This window comes from Chiloscyllium plagiosum, chromosome 32, assembly GCF_004010195.1.
Source record: "Chiloscyllium plagiosum isolate BGI_BamShark_2017 chromosome 32, ASM401019v2, whole genome shotgun sequence".
Lineage (NCBI taxonomy): Eukaryota > Metazoa > Chordata > Chondrichthyes > Orectolobiformes > Hemiscylliidae > Chiloscyllium > Chiloscyllium plagiosum.
In genome coordinates this window covers 23,207,137-23,230,705 of record NC_057741.1, presented here as the reverse complement: position 1 = coordinate 23,230,705, position 23,569 = coordinate 23,207,137, and the positions used below count along the sequence as shown (strand labels likewise).

The following is a 23,569-nucleotide window of genomic DNA, read 5'->3' as shown; positions in this document are numbered from 1 at the left end:
TGATCTCTCTGTAGTTGAGGGAACATCGGTGCCAAGAGAGATCATGTGGATAGTTTGCCCTTAAATCTAGACATGCACAAATCTCTGCACAATTAAACTAATTTTTTAAAAAAGGAATGTGATTCCAAAGATTATTAAAGTAGAATACAAGTGCATTTATGTTGTAAAACCTTAGTTTTTGAGGTGGTGGAAGATTCAGAATTAACTAACTACTGAAAATTAAACAACAAAGCAGGTGTTGTAAGAATCATTTCTCTAAAATGGCAAATACAAGTGTACAAATGAGAGTGTAAATTCAATCCTTTACATTTTCACTGAGTGAATGCTGGATTAGTCTCTGTTGTGCATCAGAGACTGGATGTGTGTCAGGTTAGCTCTGAGGGCTACGTTTTTCACAAAGTGTTCAATTTGACTTGCTTTCCTGCTGTTCATTGCTCAAGAATAGCATGAGGCAGAAGGTATGAACAAGCATAATGATTCCCTCTCCTGCCATGTGTGATCATCAGGATTAAGGCCAGCAGTAAGCCATTCAGCCCATCGATCCTGCTTTGCCATTCAATAAGTTCATAACTGGTCTGACTGCGACTTGAACACTTGCCTCTTTTCTGTAAATCTTAACCAAGAGAATTAAGATTGAGGTCTACTCACAACTGGTTACGTGTTGTTCAGTGTCAAGGGTACAAGCATTGTTGATTAGAAATCTGCTTATTTATTCTTCAATGTATTCAATATTCCAGACCCTATTGCTCTCTGTGGGAAGAAAATTCCAAAGACTAATGACTTTCTGAATGAAGAAATTCCTTCTCCTCTCTACCTTAAATGGGAGACCATTTATTTTGAAACTGTGCCCCTAATTTTCAACTCTCCCACAACAGGAAGCATTTGTCAGCGTCTAGCCTGTCAAGCTCTCTCAGTATCTTATATGTTGCAATGAGATCACCTTTCATAGTTCATGTCTAGTGTGACTTCTTCAGAATTTCCTTAGACTGTTCTTCGGAATCCGTTCTGAAGCAGAACCATATCTGGCCAGAAATACTAACTCTGTTTTCCTCTTTCTACAGAAGCTGCCAGACCTGCTGAGTTTCTCCAGGATTCTCCATGGAGAATTAGCTGAATATATTTTTCTTATAATATTAATATTATTAATATATTATTCTGTTGTGAAACACTAGCAGCAAAATTATCAAAGCAAAGTCTTACAGGGCCACACAGCAGTTACATAGCACTGCCCATGAGCCCTTCCCTGACAAATGTTTGAGAATTTGTCTGTGTCACCTCCTTTAATCAGGAATTTGGCCACTTCCTGCTGCCATTGGTCTCCTTTCCCTTCCTCCATTAGTCATTAGTTCTTCATGAATAGCAGCATACAACAAACAACACAATAATAGAAACCTCAAACTGTTATACTGTACTGATTGGGAGTGCTTTTGCCAGACTCAGCAAGGGCCTGCATTCTGCAGAAAAGAGAATTAAGATTGAGGTCATAGAGATGTACAGCACGGAAACAGACCCTTCGGTCCAAATTGTCCATGCCGACCAGATATCCCAACCCAATCTAGTCCCACCTGCCAGCACCTGGCCCATATCCCTCCAACCCTTCCTATTCATATACCCATCTAAATGCCTCTTAAATGTTGCAACTGTACCAGCCTCCACCACTTCCTCTGGCAGCTCATTCCATACACGTACCACCCTCTGCGTGCAAAAGTTGCCCCTTAGGTCTCTTCTATATCTTTCCCTTCTCACCCTAAACCTATGTCCTCTAGTTTTGGACTCTCCCACCCCAAGGAAAATACTTTGTCTATTTTTCCTATCCATGCCCCTCATGATTTTATAAACCTCTATAAGGTCACCCCTCAGCCTCCGTCGCTCCAGGAAAAACAACATTAGCCTATTCAACCTGTCCCTATAGCTCAAATCCTCCAACCCTGGCAACATTCTTGTAAATCTTTTCTGAACCCTTTCAAGTTTCACAACATCTTTCTGATAGGAAGGAGATGAGAATTGCATGCAATATTCCAACAGTGGCCTAACCAATGTCCTGTATAGTTGCAAAATGACCTCCCAACTCCTGTACTCAATACTCTGACCAATAAAGGAAAGCATACCAAACACCGTCTTCACTATCCTGTCTACCTGCGACTTCACTTTCAAGGAGCTATGAAGCTGCACTCCAAGGTCTCTTTGTTCAGCAACACTCCCTAGGACCTTACCATTAAGTGTATAAGTCCTGCTAAGATTTGCTTTCCCAAAATGCAACATCTCACATTTATCTAAATTAAACTCCATCTGCCACTTCTCAGCCTATTGGCCCATCTGATCGAGATCCCATTGTAATCTGAGGTAACCCTCTTCGCTGTGCACTCCATCTTAAATTTGGTGTCATCTGCAAACTTACTAACTATACGTGTTATGCTCACATCCAAATCATTTATATCAGTGTTAAAAAGTAGTGGACCCAGCACAATCCTTGTGGCAGTCCACTGGTCACAGGCCTCCAGTCTGAAAAACATCCCTCCAACACCACCCTTCTACTTTTGAGCCAGTTCTGTATCCAAATGGCTAGTTCTTCCTGCATTCCATGAGAATTAACTTTGCTAACCAGTCTCCCATGGGGAATCTTGTTGAATGCCTTACTGAAGTCCATATAGATCACATCTACTGCTCTGTCGTCATCAATCCTCTTTGTTACTTCTTCAAAAAACTCAATCAAGTTTGTGAGACATGATTTCCCATGCACAAAGCCATGTTGACTATCCCTAAACAGTCCTTGCCTTTCCAAATACATGTACATCCTGTCCCTCAGGATTCCCTTCGACAACTTGCCCACCACCGACGTCAGGCGCACTGGTCTATAGTACCCTGGTTTGTCTGTACCGCCTTTCTTAAACAGTGGCACCACATTAGCCAACCTCCAGTCTTCCGGCACCTCACCTGTGACTATCGATGATACAAATATCTCAGTAAGAGGCCCAGCAATCACTTCCCTGGCTTCCACAGAGTTCTAGGGAACGCCTGATCAGGTCTTGGGTATTTATTCACTTTCATTTGTTTCAAGACATCCATCTCATCCTCCTCTATAATATGGAATTTTTCAAGATGTCACCATCTATTTCCCTACATTCTATATCTTCCATGTCCTTTTCCACAATAAATATTGATTCCACAGCAGACTGGTCACATGTTGTTCAGTGTCAAAGGCACAAGGTTGGAAAGCCTTGGCTGAAGTTGGCAATGAGATTCTAAAGCCCAGACCTGTTTGCAACTGTTCAACTGCCCATTCGCAATGTACAATGAATCATAATCCCAATGTGAAAAAAGAAAAACAGAAACATTCGTGTTCCAAAATGCTGTAGCTTTCTCTTCATGACCAGTGATTACCCAAAAATGGCGTAAATGGCAACTCACCCAACTGGAAAGCTGGTAGCTCCAATCATTGAAGTGCATGTAAAATGGGAGACAATCATGTTGGCCTTTTGTACAATTGCTTCAAGCCTCCGCAGTAACAGTTTGCCAACACAAGATGTGACAAGTGTACCCACACACGAAAGGAGCTTCGCACCACCATGCGGTAGAACGATACTGCTGCGTCATTTACACAACAGCGCTTTGCAATGTAGCTATTTCAGATTCCTTTCAAATCTGTCTTTGTTTGGAACACATGGTCGCGTCTTTTTATTCTTGTGATGCCTGAAGAGAATATCAGTATAAATTGATTTCCTCGTGGTAACCATAGAAACCTGATTTTTGTTAAGCAGTTAAAGCTTTTTTTCAAATACACACAAGGAGATTCCTGATGGCATATTGTGTGAAGTAATTTCCCTTGAAACTTGCCCTTTTATCGCATGACTGCAGGAAACTAGGATTTGTGCCACAGGGGCCCATTTCAAGCTGACAGGCCAGAACAAGGGATAAGTAATAACAGAAAGCATTGGCACCACAGCTCTGAGCAAATGGTGCACACTGACTGGTGATAAAATGCCAGGGTTTCAAACTCCTGTGGGCAGCTTCTATTGGTTGCTTGTGTTAACCCTGCCAATTTATAAATGGAAATTACTTGGGCAGTTTGAGGAAAAGATCCAGCCACCTGTGTCCTGAGACAGAAATACTTCAGGAATGAATGCCTACATGTCTGGTATTGCATTTAATAGTTAATGAACAAATCAGGGATACCTAACTCTAACAAGCTCCTTGTCCCTTTGTTGTAATGTAGTTGTAATCGTTTAAAACAAAACAGATCTTTCAAACCAATTTACACCCAATGAAGTCACATGTTTAAATTTAGTCATTTCCTAATGTAGAATGTGCAGCAGCAGTTAGTTCCCAGCAAGCTCCCTGACAAAGTGCATCCTGCATTTTCCCTGCTCAGAAGACTAAATATGTGATTGCACTTATAATGTTAGTTGCTGCAATAAGGAATTTCATTTCCAGTTTTTCTCCAAGTTGTTCCCTATTTCTCTCTCTCTCGTTCTTCGAGCTCAATACTGGCTCTCTGTTTTTGAAGACAATTTGTCAAATTTATGAATTTAAAATACACAGCTATGAGCAACTATTGGATATGGATAAAAGATACACTGAAGAAATAATACCACAATTTAAATAGCACCCTGTAGTTCCAGAAACCAAAATCACTTCACTAACTGCAATCACTTCACTAACTGCAATCACTTCACTAATAACCTTTAACCCCCTAATCTTTTAAACTTTCCATTCTTCACACACAGTCTTCATTAAAGTAAGTTGTCTCTTCAGTTATCAGGAAATCTCCTTCTCTCATTGATGATGGATGTAGTGAATGATCAGGTCAGATTTTCCAATGTGCAATTCAGAAATTCAAGAAACACAATAATCTTTGGTCAAACAACTCCCCTGTGGGCTTTTCAAATTCCTTTAGATTGGAACTGGACAAAGGTTGAGTGAACCAGGTCTCCTAGCAACTTGCACAGGGTCAGTTGTCTTGGGCAGATTGTAATCTTAGATAGAGACTGTGCTACAGGCCACTGTGAATCTGACTAAAATTTTGAACCTTCTTTTACACAACACTTTGGATGTGCTCGCTGGGCAGGTCCCAACTCTGAAGGAGGTCTCCTGATCTTATTGAACGCGGTTAAAAAATGAGATAAATGAGTAAAGTACAGTAATTGCACCAAAGGTGAAACACTTGTTGGTGTGAAAAAGGAACTTATTCAAAGGATAAGAATGATCTCAGTACATCAATTTAAGTTTGAATGGTCAGTTTCTCTTGCCAATTTAAAAATATATATTTCATGGGTGTGGGTCCACATTTGTTGCCCATCCTTAATTGGCCTTGGATTGAGTCACTTGCTAAGCCACTTCAGAGGGCAGGTAGAAGTCAACCTTGTGGATCTGGAGTCACATGTAGGCCAGACCAGGTAAAGATGAAGGATTTCCTTCCCTAAATGGTAATAATGAATTAGATCAGTTCTTAGGAAATTCAGTGATAATTTCAGTCACTGTGACTGAGGCTAGATCTGATTTCCAGATTTTCCTTAATTACATTTCATCAGTTGCTATGCTGACAATTGAATCCATATCCCAGAGTATTAATCTGTGCACTATGTGTATTGCCAATACCACTTTGCCATCACCTCCCAGTGACGGAATTGGAGTGTCAGTCCTGCCTTTATTTCAAAGTCGGAAGAATATTGATTTAAACCCAAAACAAACACTTGGACCAGGGGTTTACTGCAGGATTTAGATCGTTAATGTTGGGACAAAAGTGGAGTCCAGTATCCATCATGGCTGGTGGCAGGGATAGCCTAGTGATGTTACTGGAGGCAGATTCCTTATTAGCTGCTTCCAAACCCTGCACAATTACAGATGATTGGCAGGTTCCTGGGGCACAAAATAACTTGTTGCTTTTTTTGTCTGGCGGCTCCTGTTGAGGTTGATATTTTGATCTTCAGGGATCCTTTTTACAGAAATGAAATCCTTTATTTGGCAACACAATCACATTACCTCCTGTATTTGTATTTAAGTAACAAGTATTTGTACACCTAGAGAAGCAGCATTAGAAGGATTCATCAATACTTTCAATAATTGTGATCAGTTGGTTCAATTTAAAGCCTCAGTGCCCATTGTAAACATGGTTTCCTTGGACAGCACAGTGTTTCAAGTGTCTTAAGACAATGGGAAGAAGTTAACAAAGAAGTTTTTTTTCCCTGAATAACTGATACATCTCCACACACTAGGTGCCATCCCCTTAAGCACACCTTCCAGATAGGTGCAGTCAAACCTATTTGTTTCCTTCACAAATGTAAAACGTTGGAAGATTTTAACCAGGAAGTTACTATCCTCTTTGCTGCATCTTAAAACTCAAGCTCACATTTTAATTTAACTTCTGCCATAGTATCTCTTGAACATAAGCCTTAAACTAGAGGTTCCACATCCATTTGCAGGTAATCCATTACCGCTGTGATTTCAAGTTTTTTCCAGTTCCTGGTTAGCTGAGGTGTTTTTTTGTTGACAGATTTGAAGTTCTTCTCTCTTCTTTACAGCAGTACTGTTCCCCTACTCTCATGTAGCCTCCCTCTCTTTTCCTTCTTTGTAGTATCCCTCTGTCACTTACCATCAGGAATCAGGCATTTGCCCGAAATGTCGATTCTCCTGCTCCTTGGATGCTGCCTGACCTGCTGTGCTTTTCCAGCCCACATTCTCGACTCTATCTCCAGCATCTGCAGTCCTCACTTTCGCCTAGGATAGGTGCATTAGTCAGGAGTAAATATAGGATAACAGGGTACAAGAATGGATGTGGATGGGTTACTCTTCGCGGGGTTGGTGTGGACTTGTTGGGCCAAAGGGCCTGTTTCCACACTGTATGGATTCTAATTCTCTCTCGAGCCTTCCTCTGACTTCCACTTTCCTTGCAGGCTCACTCCCCCTCTTTCTAGTTAAATGACCAACAGTTGCTTCCTGTCTTCCCATCCCCCCATCCCCGTTACAACCCCCCATATTCCCCAGCTCATTTTTGGCTCCCTTATCTCTCCCCACCATTCTTGTGGCCACCATGCCTCCCCCAGCTCCCCCAACTTATTTACGGCCTCCATTCTTCCTCCAGGCCTGTCATAGAAGTGCTGCCTTGGTTAAAAAGGCATGTCCTGAAACCACTCCCTGGCCTCACAGAGTGATAGGCAGAATCACAATACATGAGTTGCCTCCTCCTCCCCCCAGCACTGGGAAGTCTCCATGGCAATGGGATAGGGAGTCATCTGATGCAGTTCCCCAAAATTTTTACCAGCTCCCCACCCCCCCCCCAACCAACCATCCAGTTCCCACTATCCACCATTTTACTGAATCATATAACCATTGAGCTCATAATTTATGTTGTCATTTTTTATGCATTTCTACATTGCTGGAGGCCTTGTTTCTTGGATGCTGTGTTAAGTTGAGGCAGTCTGCCTGCTTAAGTACTTTCATAACGCCTATAAGTAAATAGAAAACAGTATTTATCACAAAACATGGTGGAAAAATAGGTGAATAGGTCATTAATTTAATTTTACCCCATATTGGCATAAACATAAAGCCTGGAGATTATTCCAGTTGCAGACCCTGGAATCAATCTTTTGGTCTAAAATTAATACAGCGGGCAACTTGTAATGGTTACTCACTTTCAGCCTAACATGTTGGAGGATGAAATATCGATTGAGTGCCTGAACAGTGGGCATGATGTCATGGAATTTCTAGGCCACCATTTTCTCCGGTCTCCTTGATGCAGCGAATTGAAAAATCCACCTTATTTGGTTATGTCGTGGAATGGAGGGTTTCCATGTCTTAACTTTGTCACTATGGATAGATGTTAAACAGGGGCCTGATACCTCTTCCCAGGGTGGAAGGGAAAATGTAGATGGTGGGGGTTGGGCGCATTACTATAACTAACCATCATGATCAGGATTCATTTTGATACCTTGGTGAGAAATGCATGTTTAAGAATAAATTACCAATGTTTTTCAAAACATTCCTGTGGAAAATCAATGGAAAAACCCAAAAAGCATCGCTGTTTAAGTTTTTGAAATTGCAGTGTAAGATGAGTTTTATTTTGTTTGTCTTTATAATCTCAGCAATGGGGGTTTGAAATTTTTACAGTGACTTACGTGGCCCTTTCTTTTATAGATGGATGAGATAAAGAGCAAAGACAGAGTCATTCTTGCCTTGGAGAAGGACCTTGGCGTTCAAACAGGCCACACTCAGAAGCTCATCCTTCAGAAAGAAGCCCTCGATGAGCAGCTGGTACAGGTGAAAGAAGCTGAACGCTACTACAGCAGCCCCAAGCGTGAGTTTCCGAGTGCTGCAGGGGACACCTCCGACCTGATGGGGAACCATGTAAGAAGCTCATCGTATTTCATTGGAATATAGTCTTTTAGCTGCTAATAGACTAAATAACTTTACTCTCATTAATAACACTGTGTAATGACACTCATTGCATTGTTCCTTTCACAGAATGGGAGAATAGAATGATTTCCAAACCTCCTTTGCCATTTAATGGCTGTGCGCGATCAGTATTGTGGTTCATCTTCTGACTGTATTCTTGAAGCTTTTCTTGATTTTTCAAATCCTGATGTGCTGGGTGAAGAGGAATAGAGGAAGTGAATTTTATAGAGCTCATCTCCAAATGTTGTTTAGTTTCACAACCTAATTAACCTTGTCTTCAGCATCTCTCTTTCAAAAGTATTTGTTCTTTCCCCCCCCCCCCCCCCTCCCCCACCCATTCAACCTTCCAACAACCTTGTAACCATGGCTTCCAGAAAGATTATTTGAATATTATTCTTTAATGGGGTTTGGGCTACACTGCCAAGGCCAGCATTTGTTACCCATCCCTAATTGTACTTGAATTGAGTGGCTTGCTCTTGCTTTTCTGTCAGGAGGCACTTTGAAGCTAAATTCACATGTACACCAAATCTGATAAAGGTGGTAGATTTCCTATTCACAATTAACAGGATAGTCTTTCGCAACAATCAGTGATAGTGTCAGTAGTGCTGAGCATGAAATTAGCTTTATGTTTGTTCATTGAATTTTAAAAAACGTTTTTGAATCAACCCATTCAGAGATGTTATTGCACACCTCTGGAAGCCATGCAGTGCCAATTCTATTGGAGTTGAACCCAGGTGTCCTGGCACAGAGGTAGAGGTGCTACCACTGTGCCACAAATTCCACCCACTGCTTTCTTGGAATCCCTACAGCGTAGAAACAGGCCCTTCAGCCCAACAAGTCCACTCTGACCCTCCGAAGAGTATTCCACCCAAACCCATTCCCCATTGCTCTACATATACCCCTGAGTAATGCACCAAACCTATACATCCCTGAATACTATGGGCAATTTAGATTCTCTACAGTGTGGAAACAGGTCCTTCGGCCCCACAAGTCCACACCAACCCTCCGAAGAGTAACCCACCTAGACCCATTTCCCTCTGACTAATGGCAATTTAGCATGGCCAATTCACCTGCACGTCTTTGGACTGTGGGAGGAAACTGGAGCACCTGGAGAAAAACCCACACAGACATGGGGAGAATGTGCAAACTCCACACAGACAGTTGCCTGAGGGTGGAATCGAGCCCAGGTCCCTGGTGCTGTGAGGCTGCAGTGCTAATCACTGAGCCACCGTGCTGCCTCAATTTAGGATGGCCAGTTCTCCTAACCTGCACATCTTAGATTGTGGGAGGAAACCAGAGCACCTGGAGTTAACCCACGCAGACACGGGGAGAATGTGCAAAACTCCACACAGACAGGCACCCCAGGCTGGGGTCGAACCCGGGTCCCTGGCCTTGTGAGGCACCAGTGCTAACCATGCAGCCACCATGCTTTGATGGGATTAGAAATATTGTTGCCAAACCATTACCTGGGCCTTACTACTACACCACCATTACCTCTTTGAAAAAGTGCCATATATTAGGCTTCTCATCAAAGACCCACGGAATGAAAAGGGCCGTAGTACCAAGAGTATGAAATCGGCCTTGACTGAAAGTAGTGGCGAACAATTGTTTCCCACCTGGAGTAAGGTATACAGTGAGGTTAGTATTGGGATCATTGCTTTTCTTGACCTATGCTAAATACCTAAGTTTGGATGTACAAGGCATAATTTTAAAATTTGTGGATGGCATAGAACTTCGAGGAATTTGAACTGTAAGAAGAATAGTGATAGACATCAAGAAAATGTAGACTGGCTTGTGGAATGTAAGACACGTGGCAGATGGTATTTGGTGCAGTGAAACATTTTGATAGGATGCACAAGGAGAGACAGTATAAAGGGCACAATTCTAAAAATCCAAGAAGAGAGATAACTGAGGGCATATGCTTACAAATCATTGAAGCTGGCAGCGCAGTTTGAGAATGCATTTCCTAAAGAATACAGGATTCTGAACTTTATAAGAAGAGGCATGAAATACGAATCAAGGAATTTCACTTGATCTTGATTACACACTGGCTCATCTTCAACAAGAGTATTGGGAAATTGTGCCAAATTCTAGGACTCCAATTTAGCAAAGATGTAACTGCATTGGAAAGAATGAAGAAAACATTTGTGAGAATTGTTCCTTGGGTAAAGGAATTCATTCATGTGAAAATGTTGGAGAAGTTGGGGCATTTCTTCTAAGAGGAGAGGATGTCGAGAGGAAATTTGATACCGGTGTTGAAAATCAAGTTAGATCTGGGCAGAATCGACAGGAACATTTTCTCCATATTGTGGAAATGTAGAATCGCTTTAATGATGATTGCAAAAGGCAACATGAAGGACATTATTTTTTACATAATTAAGACGTTACAATCCAGAATGCATCACTGAATGTTGCAATAGAATCAGATGTAAGTGTAGCTTTCAATGAATATTCGATAATTACCTGAAGAGAGAAAATTTGCAGGTGTACAGAGAGAAAGTGAGCCAGTGGAACCAGCTGAGCGGCTTTTTCACATGAATGGTCTTTTTCTGTGGAGTAACCATTTTGTGATTCTATACTGCGATTCTATTAATAGATCTGACTGTTACATTGTTGGCAAACATTCACCAGTGATTGAGAAGTCAAGACAGCTAAGTATGAGATGATGATCAAGCCAAGCCATCTTAGCTATTCAAAACCAATATTGTAATGGACTATACAGCATCCCAAATGGCCCATTGTCTATTCAGGCTCTTGCATTTACGTTTTGAGGAGTCAAAACTGAGGGGAAATATTGAGATTATTTGGCTACAGGTTTTTGTTTTACATTATATGTAGTGATTGTAGTAGTAATATCCAGTGATGAATATTAGCTCTTAATTATTTCTTTACGCGTTATAAACAATTACTGAAAGTATCACATATTGTACTAATATGATTCACAAACAGACAATGTATTTGTAGGTGTTTCTTTTTGTTTTAAAAATAACAAGAAATTTGCAATATTTTCAATTTGTTGTATTATTTACAGATTAAACCATTAAAGGAGCAGTATTCCTTAAAGGGGAACTTTAGTGTCAGGGTAAGTACAAAAAATGATGTGTACTTACCTTTACATTATTCCTTTGGTAACTGGACTAAGTGCCAGAATTACATGTACTTATTCCTACAATGATTATTTAATGTAGGATTAAGGACAGGATGCAGACTTACCTTAACATGGATCATCTTCCATTGGGATAAGTGCAATGCTCTGCATTTATACCAATAACATGTACACCAATGCATTTTGTTTTGCAGTATATTTGCAACTGCAGAGTTGCTCTTAGAAGCCTTGTGTATAACTCTTGTCTTAGAATGGATACGCTGTGACATATCATTAAATATTATGCTCACAGGTTCCCCACAAGTTGTCTCATTGTGAGGTTGTCAACCATAGACCAAGTCTGTCCACAGAGAGTTCCCTCAGATTTTCAGTAGATTCTCAGTCACAGATATAGACGATGCAAGATACAGAATGAAGGTTGTCTGCCATCCTTCCGGTGGGAGCTCAGAAAGGCAGAGAAATACAAGAACCATTGAAGAAATTATGCACATCATGTCAAAAACCATTGTTGCAGTCCCCTTACTCAGTTATGACCTTCCCTGCTCTAATCAGTGTGATAAGGTTGCTATGCATTTGTCATGTGAAGACGTTTGGCATGGTAGATTTTAAATTAGAGCTTACCTACATGTATAAAAATGAATTTTAAAAAATGAAATATTAAGTGTGCTGGTAACCTGAAGATAAATAAAAATGAACAAATAACATCTGTTTTTTTTAAATGAAAATCAAAAGGAGATGTAACATCTTTATTTGACTACTATGAGATAAAATAATTCAGGTTTAGAAGGATGTTTGATGTGGAAAACCACCCTTAACTTCCATTTGCTCATCATTTGTCGATTTTAAACACTGTATTGAAATCTCCGTTGTCTGAATTGCTGCTATTTCAGTTCTCATGTTGCGGCTGTACAGGTTATTGGTTAGGCCAGTGTTGGAATACTGTGTGCAATTCTGGTCTCCTTCCTATCTGAAAGATGTTGTGAAACTTGAAAGGGTTCTGAAAAGATTTACAAGGATGTTGCCGGGGTTGGAGGATTTGAGTTATAGGGCGAGGCTGAACAGGCTGGGGCTGTTTTCCCTGGAGCGTCGGAGGCTGAGGGGTGACCTTATAGAGGTTTACAAAATCATGAGGGGCATGGATAGGATAAATAGACAAAGTCTTTTCCCTGCGGTCGAGGAGTCCAGAACTAGAGGGCGTAGGTTTAAGGTGAGAGGGGAAAGATATAAAAGAGACCTAAGGGTCAACTTTTTCACACAGAGGGTGGTATGTGTTTGGACTGAGCTGCCAGAGGAAGTGGTGGAGGCTGGTACAATTGCAGCATTTAAGAGGCATTTGGATGGGTATATGAATAGGAAGGGTTTGGAGGGAAATGGGCCAGGTGCTGGCAGGTGGGACTAGATTGGGTTGGGATACATGGACGGGTTGGACCGAATGGTCTGCTTCCATGCTGTACAACTCTGACTCTTTTACTCTCCATCCAGGGGCTGAGAGGAACTCAGCCAAACCACAGCATCCCTGGTGAAGCCCTCCATTTTAGAATTAACCCTCTCAATTTCTCTGCCATGCTACTTTCCTCACCTTCAGAAGCCTTCTGGACCCCTACCTTCTCATCTCTATTCTCTTTCAGTTTATCTAAGTTCTCCCTTTTCCTGCCAGTTCCCTCCAAGCCTTTTGCAAAGCAATGGAATGATTAAACACAATTAACATGGGCTTTTTATTGCTTTATTAGAAAGCCAATTTATAATCTAAAATATATATTGCATCACCCCTGGCAATGTGTTCTTCACAGATGTGATAGGTTAGTTCACAAGTAGCAGTGTATAACACTGTGTATAGCTCTCTAGGGTATAACACTTCCTCATGAGGAGAAATATTGATCACGTCTTGCTGATACTGATTTAACCGATGCTGTGTATAGATATTTTAAAACAATACATTTGTCTAAAACATTTTCATTTCAAAATCAAGGTGGACAGTACACATCAGACTGCATAAGCTACTTCTTGCTTAGGTTCACAACATTTGGTTTCCTCAAAAGTTAAATGTTCTACTCCAGGTATTGCTGGAATATTGGAACAGGAGTGGTTTGTTCAGTACTTGGGTCTATTCTGTCATTTAACAACCATAATGGATTCTGACCTAACCTGCTATGATTCCACATAACTTTGCTATTAGCAAATAAAAATCCTTCAGTTTTTGCTTTGAAATCTCAATTGATCAAGCTCCCTTTCAAGGGAGAGCGTTTGGGATTTCTGTTAGATCTAGTCGCTAGATGCAACATTGTCTTCTGTTGTCATGGTACATTTCCAATGCTTTGACTTGTCTCAGTTACTTTTTTTAAATTTTACAATGTCAGCTGCACTAATGGTTGAGTGGGCATAAGGACTACTCAGTGCAACAATGAGCTGTTTGGAGCAGGATATCCCAGGTTTGAGTTCCAATCTATTCTGAGTTAAGTGGGATTTAAACAGTTTCAATAAAGACACTGTGTTGGCATTGAGGATTTCTAAGTAAGTTAAATTATAACTAGATTCAACAAGTCTTGACAAATTTCTGTAACTTAGTCTCAGAAAGACACCTTTTATTCAAGTGTGATTATGCGGTCGAAGTATGTTATAGGGCATAATGGGATCCAAATTGTGAAACTGCAATAGCTGGACTGCATTAACTTCTAATTTCTCATATTAGTACCTTGAAAACTGAAGATTTAAATACAGATTTACTTCTTTGGGGAGCCATCAGACCCCTGTACTGTAAATGAATTTGTGGTACATAGAAACACATGATTACACACTTCCAATGTATTTAATTGTTCCTGCTAACCATTGTATTAAGTTGTCTGTGTAAGATCATCTATTAGGTGAAGGTGTATGCTATAGGTCTTAGTCTGAGTCAGCCTCCAACAGGGCATTTTACCTGATGAGGCAATGTTTATCTTATCTCCTGTAACATTAGGGTGGCACAGTGGTTCAGTGGTTCACACTGCTGCCGCTCAGCACCAGGGACAGATTTAATTCCACCCTCGGGTGACTGTATGTGTGGAGTTTGCAGTTTCTCTCCTTCGAGTGCTCTGATTTCCTCCCATAGTCTAAAGATGCACAGGTTAGATGTATTGGCCATGCTAAATTGCCCACAGTGTTCAGGAGTTGTAGGCTCGGTAGATTAGCCAAGGGAAATGCAGGGATGGGGTGGATCTGGGTGGAGTATTCTTTGGAGGGGCCTGCTGTGGATTCGATGGGTCAAATAGCATCCACATGTAAGGATTGTATGATTGTCGAAGAAACTGGACGTGGGTATTTTGCTTTGAAGATTACTATCTATAATGTACATTCTTCAGGCAAGTAAGTGTCTGGTCTAATATTAAACTATTTGTTTATACCAGAGGAGGATGCATCCAGTATAGTGTGATGCTTGGTGTAAACTGGAGTATGAGGTTTTTTTTAGCCTCAGGTCACATGCTAGTCATGTGCAGTGATGATATCATGAGCATGGTTCGAAAAGATATACTGACATCCTGTTAGTGAGACCCCACATGCCAGGTTCCTGACAATAAGAACACATTCATTTTTGGCTTGTTTCCATTGTTAAATTGATGCAGGATAGGATCACTTTGCCTGAAAGGCATGGCTCAAAAGTGTATTTGAAACAGACTCGAAGCTTCCTCTAGACATTTGGTGTGAACAGAGACATCTTTCTGCCTTCCACTAATGATTCCCAGATATTGACATTGCCCAACTGGTCAGTCCAGAAAAGAGGAGAGAAGAGAAGGGGTGAATCAATGAGAACTGATAATAATTCTCAGGATTAATGAGACCAGAAGGAGCACTGGCCTTTCTTCTTAGTACCCCATGACAGAATTTTATAAAATATTGCATTGGTGGTGGCACATCTGCACTTGGAGAAGTTGAACAGATCAAGCCCAGTGCGTGATTTACACAGTTAAGCCCAATTTCAAGATTCAAGAGCAGCTTCTTCCCTGCTATGACTAGACTTTTGAATGGGCGTCTCAAATGTTAATTCTGATCTCGCTCCCTGCACCTTCCCAGTGTCTGTAACGTTGCATTCTGCACACTGTTCTGCTACCCTGATGCACTTTGTATGGTACGATCTGCCAGTACAATACACAAAACGACACTTTTCACTGTAATTCGGTACATGTGACAACAAGAAATCTATCAATCAATTTCAGGAAAGGGTTCTTAAACAGACATATATCATCTCAATCTCATTGCACTGCATTTGCACCCTATTGCCTATTTAAGGTGCCTGTCAGATGTGTGTGAACATTATACCGGAGAGTAGGGGATAGCTGTCATTTAAATGCCCTTGAGATGAGGATACTGAACCACTAAATTACTCTGGTTTTTTTCCCCATAGTTTACATGGAAAATTGGTGTAGCAGGGACCGATATTTTACCCTCATCTACCTCAGGCCCTGCTGTTGAGGAAGCATTCGTCTCATCACTTTTATACTGGTACCTAAAGGCACTTGCTGTCTAAACCACTGTACACCCTCCTGACCTTTTGGAAAAGTTAAACTGCAACCATTTTGCTGTAACTATGATTATATGTTTAGATTGGGAATCAGTTTAGCTCAGTTGACTGGATCATTGGTTTACAGAGTAGTGTAATGCCAACACCTTAGGTTCAAATCCCATCACCTGTTTGAGGTTACCATGAAGGACTCTCCTTCTCAACCTCTTCCTTCACCTGAGGCTTGGTGGCCCTCAGATTAAGTCACCATCAGTTGCTTCTCTCTCTAATGAGAGAGCAGCCCCTATGGTCTGGTAAGACTGTGGCGACACAACATGTTTAGACTAAGATAAAATCTTGGAGAGATAGTACCATTTCAGCTGAATGGTCATAACTAAGAACAACAAGGTAACTTTACATGAGGTATAATTAAGCTTAATGAGAATAGGGTCTGTATTTGGGTGTGACAAATTCCCTTCAGAATTACACTGTGTAAAATTAGAATGACTGTTTGGGTTCTGTACGTCAGTGGAACTTGACAAGGAGGACATTTCATCTCCGATGTACAAAATATTTGTGTGTCTTCTTTGACATTTACATACAACTGATGTTAATATTGTTTTATTACTATCAAAATCATCATTTAATTTCTTGCTCTGAATTCTCCAATAGGAACCACAACTGGACGAAAGGGATGTAAGACGGTTCCAGTTGAAGATTGCTGAACTAAATGCTGTGATTCGAAAGCTAGAGGACCGAAACACACTGTTAGCAGATGAGAGGAACGAACTGGTAAATGCAATAACTTGTGCCCCACTTTAGTGAATGAGTAAGCCACGCGAGTAATTAATGCTGTACCAAACTAGTTTGTTTTTGACTGGGAAAAGACAAATATAAAATTTTCCACTTCCAGGCAGAATGTGAAATATTTGAAAGAAATACCCTGAAGAATTTGTCTGCTGCCTTTAGCAAAATGAATGATTGGCTGTTAAAAACGGGCTGTGATAATGCTAATGAACTTATTGTGCTGTTGACAACATTTTGCTGAAACTTATCACAGGTGACTATGGATTATTTTTGCAGTTGAAACGTGTCCGTGAGACAGAGAGCCAGTTAAAACCACTCGTAGAGAAGAACAAGCGCTTGACTAAGAAGAATGAGGACATCATGCAGTCTGTACAGAGGATGGAAGATAAGTTAAAAAAGCTGACCAGAGAAAATGCAGAAATGGTACAAGATACAGTTGAAATGTTATGTATATTAAAATTCAGGGCATAACTTACAGCACAGCAAGTAGACTTGGAATTAACACATAAGTTTCTGACAAGGTAACAGTGAGATGACTGGCACTTGCTGTTATTTACACCTAAGTCTTACAGCAATAACAGGCAAGGGGTAGACATGCAATTACATGTTGAAATCCAAAGGTTTCTGTCCAAAGTGCTCCACTGCTGTTTTGCAAAAATGGCATCTTGCTGTCGACAACATATTAAAATACACAAAACATTGTGAGATAGCGGTATTTTGCATGTTAGATACATATTAAGCTCACCACATAAAATTGTCTTGTCCACTTCTGTGTACGTATCCTTTTAATGATATTTTAGAAGTTAATTACTGCCGGCCAGCCTTTCCAGTTGGAAATTACCCATTGAATGTGGAGTCCCATTCCATTAGGTTTGAATTGTTATAGATTTTAAAAATGTAAAATGTAAGACTGAGAAGAAATCTCTCAATTCAATCAATCTTTCCTCCTCTTTTCTGATCTTTACATTCCTAATGTGAAGTTGAATTCCTCTATTCTAACTTGACTTCCATCTCAGTCTTTGTACTGTTAATTCCACAAATGTATCAATGGGTTTTGTAGGGAGCACTTTGTTCAAGGCCTCTGAAATAGTGGACGACAAGGTGTGAGTCCTGAGTCAGAGTGTCTGGTCCTTCATCAAGTGAATGCAGGGGAAATGGAATGATGCGTCTCATTTGTAGTTAAAAAGCAATCTTTACCTTATTAAGACTGTGACAAGCAAAACAAAACACACGTAGAATCCGGTGGCTCATCATTTTGAGCACTCTGCATTTGAAAATAAAGTGTAACTTCATTTAGGAAGTACATTCTATCAAAATTGTTTTATTGTCAAATGTCTTGTTTACTTAATTCCAAAGTCTACATGATGTAACTGGGAAAAAGTATAATGTGCTAGCAGAAGGCATGGATGAGTTGGACCAAAGGGTTTGTTTCCATGCTGTATGATTCTATGACTGTAAGTGCTGGTCTCTCCTCTTATATATGTTAACATTGTAGGGATTTTCATACAGGGTACTTTTAGTCATTTGCTATTGCAGAATTTGAGTATGTATCATGCATTGAGATTTACATGTTGAGTTAGGCAGCAAAAAAGTTTGTGATTCATGAAGATTTTATTGTTAAACATCAATCTCCACCTTTTCTTGCTGGATCTTTTCTCCAGAAGCTAACACCCCACTGGGGAAGAACTTAGCTCTTTTTGTTTGTTTTGTTTTATATCTGGAAATGCTATCATACACAGCTGAATGGCTTTTCCCACTAGTAAAACACCCATGGCAATTTTCACCCATTAACCACCATCACCACTTAACCACATTTCTTTTCATTTAATCAAACTATATACAGTGCTCAACAGGACAATGATAACTTAGCTCTTTTTTTATATATTCAGAAGTGCTGTCGCACACAACAGAACAGTTTTTACTCCCACCATCAAATCCAAGTCAACATAGCTCTTTAGTTTTTATAGAGAATTTAGGGTTTTTTAAAATCTCTTGACTGTTTTAATCCATAAATGCTATTACTCACAACTGAAAGAATGCTTAACCTTTTTAAAAAACATATTTTCTAATTAATCTATTCTAATCAATTCAGTGATGTTATTATACATCTCTGGAGCAGGTAGGATTTGAACCCAGATCCTAGCCTAGAGATAGGGACACTACTATTGAGCCACTAGAACCCTTAGAACTTAGCCCTTAAATGCAATGCCCAATGATCAACATTTTGCTCTCCATCAATTCTAGGGTGTCGTCTGTTTGAACCTTAAAGCTATCTGCATTTCTAACTCTGATAGCATATTGCTAAAAGGAGACACAATTTGGTGAAGCTTTTTGTTTTGCATTCATCAGGTCATTCAGAATATTAGCAATGTTAATGGAAACAATATTTTATATTGTATGAGAGAAGAGCACTGCTTCGTTGGCAAATGGACTCGGATTAGTAAAAATGTTACCGTTGAGAATGCACTAGTTAGACGATGACTGATGGATAACTGCCAAGATTTATTTAATGTTCAGTGAAGCAAGTTGGTCAAGGGATTGCCCTGAGGAATGAACTAGAGAATGGCTGTCACCTGTGTTGTTAATTTGAAGTAGGCACAAAATCTGTACATGTTCCGCAAAGTTCAGGGCCTTGTATTCTTTCAAGCTTTCATGAGATGTGAATGTCACTGGCAAAGTAAACATTTATTGTGTATCCCTAACTGTCCTGGAAAAGGTTATGATGAATTGTTTTCTTGAACCATAGCAGACCTTGGGGTATAGGAACAGTCACAATGCTGTTAGGAAGGGAGTCAACAGGATTTTGATTCAGTGACAATGAAAGAGCAGTGATGTAATTTTAAGTTGTGATGATGTGTGGTTTGAAGGAAAACTTGCATGTAATGGTTTTTCCATCCCACTGTTGACCTTGTCCTTCTATGTAGTAGAGATTGTGGGTTTGGCAGGTGCTTGCAGAGTAGTCTTGGTAAGTCACAGTAATGAATTTTGCAGATGGTACACCCTACTGCCATGTTTCAGTGCTGAAGGCAGTAGATAGAATGTCAATCAAGTGGGCTACTTTGTCCTGAATGGTATCAAGCTTCTTGAGTGTTGTTGGGGCTGCATTCATCCAGGCAAATTGGGGAGTATTCCATCATACTCCTTACTTGTCTGTTTTGAATGGTGGAAAGGCTTTGGGGAGTCAGGAGATGAGTTAATTGCTGAAGAATTCCTAGCTCTCGTATCCACAGTGTTTATATGGCTAGTCCAGTTAAATGTTTGGTCAATGGTAAACACCCAAATATTAATAGTGGAGTATACAACAATATTAATTCCACTGAATGTCAAAGGACAATGATCAGACAGTCTCTTACTGGAGATGGTTACTGCCTCCACAAATGTTTCTTGTGACTCATCATCTCAAACCTGGATGATGTCTAAGTCTTCCTACATTTGAACATGGATTGCTTCAGTATCTGAGGTGTCATGAATAGTGTTGAACATTGTGCAGTCATCATCAAATATCCCTACTTCCAGCCTTATGATAGAAGGACCGTCATTGAGAAGCAGCTGAAGTTGTCTGGGTCAATGACAGTATCCTGAGGAAACCCTACAGAGATGTCCTGAAGCTCAGGTGATTCATCTCCAACTATCACAGCTATCTTTCTTTGTATCAGGTCTGGCTCCAACTAGCAAATAGTTTCCCCCGATTCCAATTGACTCCAGGTTAGCTTGGAACACCTTGAGGCCATTCATAGTTGAATATTGCTTTAATACTAATGGTAGTCATTCTAGTTTCACGACTGGATTTGAGCTGTTTTGTCCATGTTTGGACTAAGACTGTAATTAATTCAGGAGCAAGTAATCCTGCTGCCACACAAGCTGATCATCAGTTATGCCATTTGCAAATTCTCTTTGACTTCACTGTAGATGATCTATTCCATCACTTTGCTGATGATGGAGTGTAAACTACTTGGAGGAGAAAGTGAGGACTGCAGATGCTGGAGGTCAGAACTGAAAATGTGTTGCTGGAAAAGCGCAGTAGGTCAGGCAGCATCCAAGGAACAGGAGAATCGATGTTTCGGGCATAAGCCCTTCTTCAGGAAGGGCTTATGCCTGAAACGTCGATTCTCCTGTTCCTTGGATGCTGCCTGACCTGCAGCGCTTTTCCAGCAACACATTTTCAGCTGTAGACTACTTGGACAATAATTGACCAAGGTGCAATTGTCCTGGTTTTTGAGCACAAAACCTATCTGGGTAATTTTCCACAATGTCAGATAGATGATAGTGTTGTAACTGTAGTGTTACTTTGGCTATAGGCACAGCTAATTCTGGAGAACAAGTCTCCAGTGACCCTGTCAGAATGTTGTCAGGGCTCATAGCTTTTGTGGTATTGACAGGCTTCAGCAGTTTTTTGATATCATGTAGAGAGAATTAAAGTGGTTGAAGACTGGCATCTGGTTGAAACTGGGGACTTCAAGAGGAGGCTGAGGTGGATCATCCACGTGGCACTTCTGACTGAAGGTGGATGTAAATTCTTCAGCCTTGTCTTTTGCACTGGTGTGCTGGACCTAGTATTAAATTGTTGATATTTGTGGAGCTTCCAATTAGTTGTTTAGCTGTCCACCAACTTTCACAACTTGATGTGGCAGGTCTGCAAAGCTTAGGTTTGATCGGTAATAGGATGACTTAGCACTGTGGATTATACTAATATATGTAGCTCACAGTAGGCATATATGGACCACTTTGCAAGCCTGACTGACCACCTTAAATTGGTGTAATTCTGTTAGTTGCCATGAATTCTCCGTGGCAGCACATCTACCAATCAAAGTTCAGTTGCCAACAATGAGCACTCTCTTGTCGTACATTATAAATGCTTCCTTTTCTGTTGTTATTCTTGCAAATGTCCTGATGAGTGGAAGATGCAAAGTTCGTCATACTTTGTCTTGTTTCAGTAATACAAGGGTGTACTTTATGTTAGCATTAATGTTTGCCTACTTTTAAGCATAGGGAGGATAGAGACAGTTTTGTTATCTGGATAGTTTAATATACTCCTGTTAACCTCAAAGGAGTCCTGTTAACTATCAGGAGTCCTAACAAAACTTGAGTCATTGGGATTCAGGGGAAAAACTCTCTGTGGTTGAAATCATACCTTGCGCAAAATAAGGGAGTTGTGGTTGTTAGAGGTGAATCATCTAACTGTTGCTGTTAAGCACTAAATACATGGTTTGTTTGTCAGAAAGAGAAGTTAGCTTCACAAGGACAGCTGAGGCGTCATACTTCACTGAATGATCTGAACCAAACACAAGACGAGCAAGAAATAGAGTTCTTGCGACTCCAAGTTGTTGAGCAACAACACATTATTGATGATTTAACAATGGTGAGTCATTTTAATATTGCTCTTGTCCTTACACATATAAATTTCAGTTGTTGTTGGTTACCATGAATGGAACATTTACTAGCTGTATTAGTATTGTAATCAAAGATCATTTAATTTCTCAATTAAAATTCTCCCTCCATTAAAAAGATTGTTGGCAAACATTGGTGCCTACTAAAGCTATGAGTGTGATTTCTTCACTGAAGAGTGCAATATATGACAACATAAAGTGGTTTTCACAAGGCATTATTTCAAAGGCACTAGGGTAAATTAAGAGACTATCAAGTGCACTAACGTTGTGAGGTATGTACCCAGGTCTAGGAGCCACCTTAGATGTTTGCGTAGGCTGGGATCTTCCAGGGGCCTGAGCGATGTGGGCTATGGCGATATCCATAGGCATTGGCATCCAACATGCGCCAGCCTTTTAAGGATGATCATGACACATCTCTGATCCACTTACATTTCACTTCTCCACTTCAATGCTTCACCTTGGCTGCACCAACATCTCTTACTGAAAGGCTATTGCAAGCATACTGTGTGCTCAGGGACATGCATCCAGCTCACAAACAAGACCAGACTGCAACCCCAGGCTCTTTGTTTGTGATCATCGTGCTGTCTGACTGTGAGGTGCTCCCAACATCCCTGCCTTCCATTGCCTTGCCTTTTTGCACTTTATCCCCTCAGCCCGCGATGCCAGGCTCACAGTGCTGTTGTATTGCCTTGCCATTTAACACAGCCACAGAGACAGAAAATGTTTCATTGTTGGTGGCCTTATTCAGCCAGTTCAAGAAAGATAGCTTTGCCTCAGAGGGTTCCAGCACAGTAAGTCTGTATACCTGTCCAGGGGCTTGAATATTGTGAGTCAGCAGCTGGGAGTGGCCAGAGTCAGGATGCTTTTCACATCAGTGGTGAGGAACCAAATGTCATTATCTGCCCTGCCTTTTCCTGCCCTTTATGGGCTCTTTTCCTCCAGGCATGAGGGAGAGAAAGGCAGTTATTAAGGGAGGTGAAAGTTAACAGCTGTTACATTTTGTGCATGTGAGGTGTGGGGAGGTGTCCCAAGTGAGTGAATAGACAGCGTGGGAGGCATGCAGAGCTTAGTAGTGCAGGGGGTTGGGGGTGGGGAGGGGGTGGAAGTTGTGGTGGTGGTAGTGGTTGGGTGAGAGTGTGTGAGGAAGATATTGCAGGCAATCGTGATCGAGCTTGAACCTTGCAGGGAACTGGGTTGCAGTAGGGGAGCTGGAGTGAGTGTGAGGTATAAGAGAGAAAATGATCCCGCCTATGCTCATGGAGCAGAGAAGGAATTGGCTTTCTTCCTCCGGTGCTGTTTATCTCTCCTGCCCTGCCCCGGATAGCAAGCTTGGACCAGGCTGACATGATATGGGGTCGTTAACTCCTCTGCTGGTCCTGAGGAAAGAGGAAGTTCCACCTATGGAGC

At 40.9% G+C, this 23,569-nt stretch overlaps 1 protein-coding gene across 3 annotated transcripts in view; it reads left to right on the top strand.

Annotated features, from left to right (window-relative positions):
- The window catches only part of LOC122539414 (janus kinase and microtubule-interacting protein 1-like), a 209,214-nt gene that overhangs the window by 61,683 nt on the left and 123,962 nt on the right, over nt 1-23,569 (top strand). For 2 of the 3 annotated variants that reach the window (XM_043674229.1, XM_043674231.1), the window contains exons 4-8: nt 8,131-8,340; nt 11,420-11,470; nt 16,641-16,760; nt 17,052-17,198; nt 21,994-22,134. In XM_043674229.1, the coding sequence (XP_043530164.1) occupies nt 8,131-8,340; nt 11,420-11,470; nt 16,641-16,760; nt 17,052-17,198; nt 21,994-22,134 (669 nt within the window). The remainder of the gene's footprint in view (nt 1-8,130; nt 8,341-11,419; nt 11,471-16,640; nt 16,761-17,051; nt 17,199-21,993; nt 22,135-23,569) is intronic. The other variant, XM_043674230.1, reaches the window with a different exon arrangement.